The following is a 9330-nucleotide window of genomic DNA, read 5'->3' as shown; positions in this document are numbered from 1 at the left end:
GCAAAAAATCTGCTGAAAACTTCACTAGAAAAAAAAAAAACAGATAAAAAATAGCAAGCTATTTAATTTCTCCTAATTTTCTTTGGTGAGATGCTATCGTACTTGGATTCCTTTGTTATTATCTTCATCGACGACATCTTGATATACTCTCATAGTACAAAGGAGCACGAGCAACATTTAAGGATTGCGCTTGAAATTTTAAAGGAGAAGCAACTTTATGTCAAGTTTTCGAAGTGCGAGTTTTGGCTTAATTCAGTGACATTTTTGGGGCACGTAGTGTCCAAAGATGGTATTACGGAGGATCCTAAGAGGATTGAGGCAGTCCGAGATTGGATTAGACCTACTACTAATCCTGCTTCGGTCACCGAGGATCGTAGTTTCGTGGGCCTCGCGGGTTACTATCAACGTCTTGTGGAGGGGGTTTCATCCATTGCATCCCCGTTGACTAGATTGACTCAGAAGGAAGTGGCATTTTGGTGGTCTGATAAGTGTGAGGAGAGCGTTAAAAAACTCAAGACCTTGTTGACTACTGCTCTGATCTTGACTTTACCTATAGAGGGAGAGAGTTTCACAGTGTATTGTGATGCTTTGTGAGTTGGCCTTGGTTATAGCTAAACCTCATAGCTAGGGTTGTGAACTTTATGACATTACTATGGATGAGTATTAGTTAAATCTTTCTTATTAATACTTGGGTTTTGATAATCTACTTGTTACATTCTTATTTTCCAATTTAGTAATTGCAAACACTAGATTAAGCCCTACACGTCCATTACTTGCTGGGAAGAGTGAAAATTAGATTGAAAATTTAATAAGTAGCAAGGAATTGAGTATATATATTAAGTGATTATTATGCTTGATTAAAAAAATCGAACTAGCAATAGGAATCGAACTAGCAATAGGTAGATTTCTACTTGGGTTTATCAATTTGGTCTTAATTAGTGTATTCTTTTGGGTTTGGAAAAACTCATAATTACAAGCTTTGCTAGAATTGGAAAATTCAAGTGAGTAATTAACAATCGGAAAAGGGTCAAATATACCCCTGAACTATCGAAAAAGAGCTAAATATACCCCTCGTTATACTTTGGGTCCAAATATACCCTTGTCGTTATACTTTGAGCACAAATATACCCCTCCACTGTTAAAGTTTCCCAAGGTGGACATCCAATCCTATGTGGCACTTATGCTTGATGAGGTGGATGCCACATGGCATGCCACCTCAACACCCCTAACCCATTTTACCCCTATTCTCTATTTGTTCTTCCACCTCTAAAATTTTCTTCCCCTCCATCACCTAGCCAGCCTAAATTACATTTCCATAGATATGAACTTCAACATTTCATTTCCCAATTAAATTAATTGTTGAAACTATCAAGACTTTGACTATAAGTTAAAAAATTAAATTGTATAAGAAAATTTTAACTTTGCATAACAAACAAAAGTTGGAACAAATTGAAAACATAGAATGGTAACTATCATAGAAAATGGGTAACCAGAAACGGCGACTATGATAAGCACCAGCTACAATACCAACAATCTTGATCCTTTATCTCCATCAGAATCGGGCGGGCCAAAGTTGATTTGGAGCGGAATAACTGATCAGCTTCTTCACCAGTACAATTTTCAGATAATATTCCTGTATCATCGATGCACGGATTAAACTAGTTAAGAGATTTTTTTTTTTTAATAAGGTAGTGGAGGGGAAGGAAACTTTAGAGGAGGAAGAACAAATATAGAATAGGGATAAAATGGGTTAGGGGTGTTGAGGTGGCATACCATGTGGCACACCTCATCAAACATAAGTGCTACATAGGATTGGATGTCCACCTTAGACAACTTTAACGGTGAAGAGGTATATTTGTGCTCAAATTATAACGGCAGGAGTATATTTGGACCTAAAGTATAACGAGGAGTATAATTGGCCCTTTTCCAATAGTATAGGAGTATATTTGACCCGTTTTCGATTAACAATTGAATCATAATAATTAATCCTATGTATTTTAAGCAAGTTACTGATATTCATGATTTAGTTATGTCATATTGAGGTTACAACCCCGATCTCTCTTTTAATTGAAAACTAAATATATTTTTTGCATTTTAAGTGTTCAATTAAATTCCTATCTTAGTATAATCGTATAGTTTTAGAAGTGTTCAATTATTCTCTTGTTTGAAGATTACTTTAGGATTTTTAAATTCTCACACCTTTTGACATTTTAACACACACACTCCTCGTAGGATTGACCCAATCTTTGTTGAGTTTATTATTGCTACGACCTACTACATTTTATTTTAAGGTGTAGAATTGAACTTTACCAGCCTACTTCAAACTTGATCTGGGCTCAAATATGTCTAAGTTTTATAGTGCAACTCAAGATAATCTCATGTCTTTCAAGTTGCAATAAGATCACGAGTCCAAACTTGTAAAATAAATTTAAAGATAACTATATCTCTCAAGTTGTTATACAAGAGTTGAAAAAGTCACATTTAACACGATCTAAGAAGTTGAATTCATTATTGAGTTCAAAGTCTTAGCGCCTGTTTTGATTGACTTATTTTAGGTGCTTTTAAGTTCAAATAGTTTTCAAGCACTTATCTGTATAAATTTTCTTAAAGACGCAAAGGTTTTCAAAGTGATAATTTTTTTTTTTTAAATAGCTAAATCATTTGAGTTACTTCACTAGTTGAATTAATTCAAGCGATTAAGTGCTAAACAACGAGTGTATATATATATATATATATATATATATATATATATATATATATCCTAATTCACTTCATGTGATCATTTTACATACATTGATTTGAGTATTGTGTAATATTAGGTTAACTCTAAAAATATTTTCAAAACCCCATTTAAAACAAATTACATTGTTTAGCCTCATTTCAAATCCCGTAGGTAACCGCCATTGCAGGCTTTCTTAAGGTGGGTTCCTCAAGGAGTCACTTGGACACTTACCCGAACTTTTCATATAAATAATAAATATTATAGTTGAAATCTTTTTTCCTAAATGGGTCCTAATTCCCAAAATAAAAACGGTGATGACTATGTTTCTTTAGCCAAGTTATGAAGCATATTTAACAAGTTTAAAAACGGGTCGTAACAATGGGTTTAAATTACTCAATTTTCCCTTTTTGAACATAGGTCTAAATTATCCAAATTTAGACAGTAAAACTCATGATTTCATGGGTTAAATCTCTTGAAAATAAAGCGTAATCTCAAGACTAGTGCAAGGAATCATTACCTTGAGTAATAGATGAAAATCCACGTTTTTAAATCCTTAATTCAAGACCTCCTAGCTAAAAGCCCCAACAAAATGGTTGTTGAAATCGTGAGATTTGATCTTTATACCTGGCAGCCAATAGTGCGTTCACGCTACCCTACCGGGATAGGGTCCAGCCTGGAAAATTGATCCTAACACTATGGCACTCTTATGTAAAGAAATGAATCGTGACCGTAACTTAACCTCAAAAGTTAGTTCATGAGGGTAGGATTGTCCAAGTCTATATAAGGAGATCACTCAATCTCATTAACCAACGATGTGCGACTTTTTTAACTCCTCAAAACCCAATACAAGTATTTTCACGTGGAAAACTCCTTGCTCAAGGGAGTCAAAAATTACGACCTATCTTCCTATTGAATTTACCCGAAAGCTTCACTATAACCGAGGGGATAACAAGTTTACAACTTCCTTGTCAAACCTAAAGGACATGTTTCTTCAACAGTCCGCCTAAACAACCTAGTTGTTTGGTATGATAAAGTAACCTAACCACCAAAGACGGCCAAGGCTAGACATCTAGAGTGTGGGAAACTTAATGGGGCCCAACAATATCGGTGAAATTGATCTTGGGCATTAACTCAACCCCAAAAGCTAGCTCATAGGGTGAGGATAAGTCCATATAAGGAGACGAATTACCCACTCCATATCCAATGTGAAACTTGAAAAGCTCCTTGTGTGCGTTTGCAAAGGCTAGCTAGGTGACCAACAACGTGATCGAACCTGATCAACACAATGCACGAAAGGTTTCCTCTTCCTTCAGTGCGTTCACGCCCCTTGACCGTGATGGCGCAATGCACCAGATTCCAGAAAATTTGCAACTGTACTCGGTTTTCAACGCCAACAAATCTCAAATGCTATTGTTGATTTGAACAAAATGTTAAAACACATTTTAAAACATAAACGCTCAAAAGGAGGGTTAGTTGTTACATATGGAAGCTTGACTGTGCATAAAAGACAAAGTACAACAAAGACTAGGGATTTTTCCCAAGTCAACCATAGACTAAAACATAAAGTAACCCCGTTTTTGACTTATTTATGTCTCATAGATTTTTGCCCTATGGACTTACTTGCTGCATATACAGTAAATACATGTAAAAACATATAATTCCAACAAATAGTCTTGATTGGTTCCAACTCCCTCCTTTACAAAGCTGTGGTTAGTTGTGACTACTAAAGACTAATGTACACAGTTCCTCGGCTCTTCACCAAATATTGGAGTCCAATTTGTACGGTTGCTCCTGCTGTTGCTGCTGGACAGAATTATCCAACACCATAGATGAAGAAGGTGCGCCAATAAAATCATTTCCAAACTGAGTAGTAATATTCTCCTGTGGTGGCATAAATGAGTAATCATGAGTAGTATTTGTAGCAGCTTGATCTCTTGGTGAATAACCCCTTAACTGTAAAGCCCTAAAAAGCAAAGAATTGACTGATGAAAGATTAGAGCTTAACAAGCTTGAAGACCAAGGCAGTAATGGAAGAGTGTTTGCTGCTGCTTCTCTTGTTGCAGCAGCCAAGTTGATGTTCACGTTCTCGTTGTTGTAATTATGCAAGGAAATATTGTTGATCCCACTTGATGGAGTGGCTAGGCAGTTGAAATTAAATGGCAGCTCAATGTCTCCAAGCTCATTTGCTATAGTGTAATTAGCGTCACAAGGAGACTCTTGGGATTGTGGGGAAGATGATGTTGGCTGTGGCTTCTTCACAGTTGAACTCTTCTGGAACACCCTACAAACCACCCATTCCTCCTGAAAGCAAGAGAAATAAAGTGTAATCTATTAATTGCTGAATAATATTTGTTAGTATTAGTTTAAATGTTAAATTCAAGAAAAAGAGTGATTACCCTTTATCTCATGGTGTATTCTAGATGTAATTACTACTCCCTTCAGTCACAATTATTGGTGGTTTTGACTAATTGAATCTGTTTCAAAATATTTAATGTTTTAGAAAAAATAAAAACTAAATCATTTATTGAGTAGTACTTTTGTTTTTTCTCTAACTTTCCCTAAATACTTCAATGGAATGCGTAGTCCATCCATTTCATTTTATGTATCTCAGTCCAACCACGCATGAAGTTAAAAAATATAAAGAAAACTTTTGAATCTCGAATTTTTAAATCAAAGAAATGTATAATATATCAAATATATTTCTTGAATCTTGTGATCTTAAATATATCACGCCATTCTTATGAGGGAGAGTTTCATTAACAGTAAAATGAGAGTGTTTTGGGGTTAAAATATAAAAAGACACATTTTTTTTCAAACAAATTGAATAGGAAAGTAAGATACATAAACTAAAATGCAAATAATAGATGCTAATTATCGAGTGAAATTATTCTCAAGGAGAAAATAATGATAATTTAGATAAATACTCTTTATGATAATTTAGATAAATACTCTTTAAGGATGTCAAATCTTTTTTGAACGACATACAGAAACCTTAAAAGGTAGATAATACTACGGACCGGACAAAGGTCCATTTTTCTTTCTCGAATTTTAGAGATGTACCTTGGATGGTTTGAAACCAAGTCTTGATTCAAGTCTGTATTCATGCATAACCCAATTGGTTTTCTCACCCTTAGGAGCTCTTCCTCTGTAGAAAACTAGGGTTTTCTTCATCCCAACAAGAACTCCGGTTCCACCACGGAATATCTCCTTGTCCTTCCCTGTTGTTTTCCAGTAGCCTGCTTCTGTAGCTCTGTTTGTTCGAAGCCCTGTTGGGTACTTTCTATCTTTTAGGCTAAAGAAATACCATTCCTTTTCTCCCATTGACGCTTTTGCTGCATGTACCACATTATTCAATTTATAAAATATTTCATTATCTTATAGCCAATAGCGTTGTCAGAATTTTCACAAAGAGGATTCAACAACAACAACAACAATAACAACGTATCCAGTGAAATCCCACAAAGTGGGGTCTCGTGAGAGTAGAGTGTACCCAGACTTTATCCCTAGCTATCTTGGGAGATCGAGAGGCTGTAATTTTTACGAAAAGATTAATGGAATTCAACATATACTCTATATATATACATAAAAAATAGGTTTGACCTTGTATACATAATGTAATTTTTACCCTTGCTCCGCCCGCTTATAGCCAGGCGCCAGCTTATAAGTTATTACTTCAAATTTTCATGCAACATTTTTCTTTCGAAATCTTTGTTTCTTTTAAGTTTTATTGTCATAGTGGTTGCTATTTGGTGCTCTATTCGGATAGAAATAACTCCTGTTCATATTTTTCCTCCTTTATCTCCACTTAGACACGCAATGTTTGCCAACTTAGATGGTAATAAGAGATGATGTCTTGAGCTTTTGCTAAAGAAGAATGTCTTTATCTGTTTGTTTGCTACGTAAATAAGCATCCTTGCATGCAGGTATAATCTCAGACGCAACCTTTGCCTATTATTTAACTATATTTAGGGTAACATAGTATATATTTTCTTGAGAAATGAAAAAAGAAAATAAAAGAAGATAAGAAAAAAAAGATTAAAGAAGCAAGAAGAAAAATCTCTTTTTTTTTTCTCTCTTGTTTTCGTCTTCTGTCTAAATGAAAAAAATTAAAAAATCTCGATCCATCCATGAGTGCGTTATCAAATTTGAACTCCCAAACCAGAAGCTATACCGTGCTTCTATATATAGACATCAATAAACAGTAACATTTCTATCTATTTCACTTAAAAAATTAGTTATTTAAATTATAAGAACATATATATGCTGCAGAAATTAAGTGTAAGATGATCATGCTTTTGGATGTTACAATTATAACATATAATTCAAATTTGCTAGTTGTGCTCCATTACGGCACTACTTTAGCACTCAGAATATAATTAAGTAAATAAAAGTGTGTTTTTGTCTACCAACATAAGTTTTTAGATGAGATGGCCACACACTTCTGTTGTAGTGGTATAATCAATTGAGATTAATTAAGTTAGCACAAGACAAAAGAGACTAAAGAAATATTGAAAATTGAAATAAGGGGTTCAAGAGAACTAATGATTCGAAGAATACACATAGTTAATTACCAGGGAGGTCCCAAGGCTCAGACTTGTTGAGATCAACATCAGCAATAGCTCTAGCAGTGAAACTGAAATCAGAAACTTTGTTAGTCAGATAATAAGTGATGAGTTCTTCATCTGTGGGATGAAACCTGAACCCTGGAGGAAGATTTTCCTCCATTATTTTCTGAGGCAGATTAAATTAAAGTACGGATACAAAAAGGCTGCCTATTATATGGTGTCAAGCTGCGTTAATTTCTATGCGCCATACTTCACCAAGAAGCAGCCAATTCTTGAGTCTTTTTTAATCTTTTTAACTACAGCTATCGTATATTGACAATGATAGTAGTGTATATATGAGGATTTAGATACTCATTTGTCGGATGATTATTATAATGCCACCGGATGAAGTGAGTTAGCCACTGCTTACTTCTACCCTCTAAAATGATACAACCACGTACGGTTGAAGACATAATTAATTAAGTAATAAAAATGTGTAACAACAAATTCAGTGCGATTTTATAAGTGGGGTCTGAGAAGGATATGATATACCCAAATCTTATTCCTATTTTAATGGGATAGAGAGGTTATTTTTTATAGACTATCGACTCCAAAGAAAGGTATCCAACGTAGAATTGTAAAAAAGTAGACAATTGGTTTTACATTTCAACATGAATATATTAGAGTAATCGGAGGTCCTAGATTTGCGACTTACCGCCACACATCATAAAGAAAATTCTTATGCTTAGCTCATCAAAAGTTCATGCTAGTACATCTGGGGCGTGTTGAAGACATAAAAATTTTAGAAAATATATTCTCTCCAATAGTTTAATAATTTAAATTAATGAATTGATCACACAATTCAATAATACTAGAGTTTAATTAAGTATATATATTTAAAAAAAACTTATGAAGATAAAACTTCTTAGTATCTATTGATCCGTACTATTAGGTAGGAGTACCAATTTTATTTTCTATCAGGGATAATAACACTTTGATCCCACAGTTATTAGTAAATTCTTATTTCGATTCTTATGATATCTGACTAAGCATAATTAATCTTCAACCAATAAAAATGTGCGTTTTTGGTCCTTTTATATAGAATGTGTTACACTTAAACTAGTTTTGAAACTATATTATCCTGAAATATAGATTAACATTACAAATAGTCAATAAAACAATGTAACGGTTGATAATTCCATAAATTTGAAAAGAATCGCAAGCAAGAGGATGATATTAAAGGTTCAAATGCTTAGTTAGACATAACAACTTCAACTAATTAAAGATTCGATGTGACTCACAAGGACCAATAGCAGAATTTATTGATAACTGAGAAACCAAAACTCCAAAAGTGTAACTCCCTCTGGCCTCTATACTAATTTATGTGAGACTCTTTTCGTTTTAGTCAATCCAAAAAAGAATGACATATTTTTATATTCAGTAATAATTTAACTTTAAACTTTTCATTTTATTCTTACCCATATGATTTATAGCCACACAAATATCTATGACTGGTTTTAAACCACAAGTTTCAATAACCTTTCTTTTATTCTTGAACTCAATCCCTATTGAATCAAGCATCTTCACTTAAATTGGCAGGCAGAATATATTATCATTGTCTCATTTTTTTTCGATATTATCCTAGTGGTTGAGAGGTGATTGTTTTTCATTTTCGGTAACAGATCAGAGTAACAAACTAACAATATACTCCCTCCGTTTTAATTTATATGAACCCATTTGACTGGGCACGACATTTAAGAAAGAGGGAAGACTTTTGAAACTTGTGGTTCAAAATAAGCCTTGAAAATTTGTGTGGCCGTAAATCATTCATAAAATGAATTTGTTTCCAAATTAGGAAAGAAGTCATTCATTTTGGCACGAACTAAAAAGGAAATAGGTTCAAACGTGTAGAAGAATTTTAAATAGATCATTTACGTTTCTCCTCTCAAGTTCTACTAATCTTCTAGTATTAAGGTCTCAAGACATATACTCTAGAGTCTAGGGTGCAGTAATAAATCATTATTGTTAAAATATGATAAGAAATCAAGTGAAAGTAAAGTTTGC

At 33.8% G+C, this 9330-nt stretch overlaps 1 protein-coding gene across 1 annotated transcript; it reads right to left on the bottom strand.

The window, feature by feature from the left end:
• Positions 1-4140: 4140 nt before the first annotated feature.
• LOC132602325 (NAC domain-containing protein 100-like) lies at positions 4141-7574 on the bottom strand. The gene is made up of 3 exons (XM_060315222.1): positions 7294-7574; positions 5783-6054; positions 4141-5023 (listed from the first exon to the last, which is right to left on the bottom strand). Exons 1-3 carry the CDS (start codon positions 7445-7447, stop codon positions 4478-4480), a joined length of 972 nt encoding a protein of 323 aa, XP_060171205.1. The 5' UTR covers positions 7448-7574; the 3' UTR covers positions 4141-4477.
• Between the last annotated feature and the right edge of the window lie 1756 nt (positions 7575-9330).

Source organism: Lycium barbarum, chromosome 7, assembly GCF_019175385.1.
Source record: "Lycium barbarum isolate Lr01 chromosome 7, ASM1917538v2, whole genome shotgun sequence".
In the NCBI taxonomy this organism is placed as follows: domain Eukaryota; kingdom Viridiplantae; phylum Streptophyta; class Magnoliopsida; order Solanales; family Solanaceae; genus Lycium; species Lycium barbarum.
Note: the sequence above shows the minus strand (reverse complement) of the source record. Positions and strands in the feature narration are given on the sequence as shown.

Coding starts and splice junctions, on each gene's coding strand:
- LOC132602325 (XM_060315222.1), bottom strand. CDS start 7,447: ATGGAGGAAAATCTTCCTCCAGGGTTCAGGTTTCATCCCACAGATGAA. Junction 6,055..7,293: donor TGAGCCTTGGGACCTCCCTG/GTAATTAACTAT, acceptor TGGTACATGCAG/CAAAAGCGTCAATGGGAGAA. Junction 5,024..5,782: donor TTGGTTTCAAACCATCCAAG/GTACATCTCTAA, acceptor TCTTGCTTTCAG/GAGGAATGGGTGGTTTGTAG.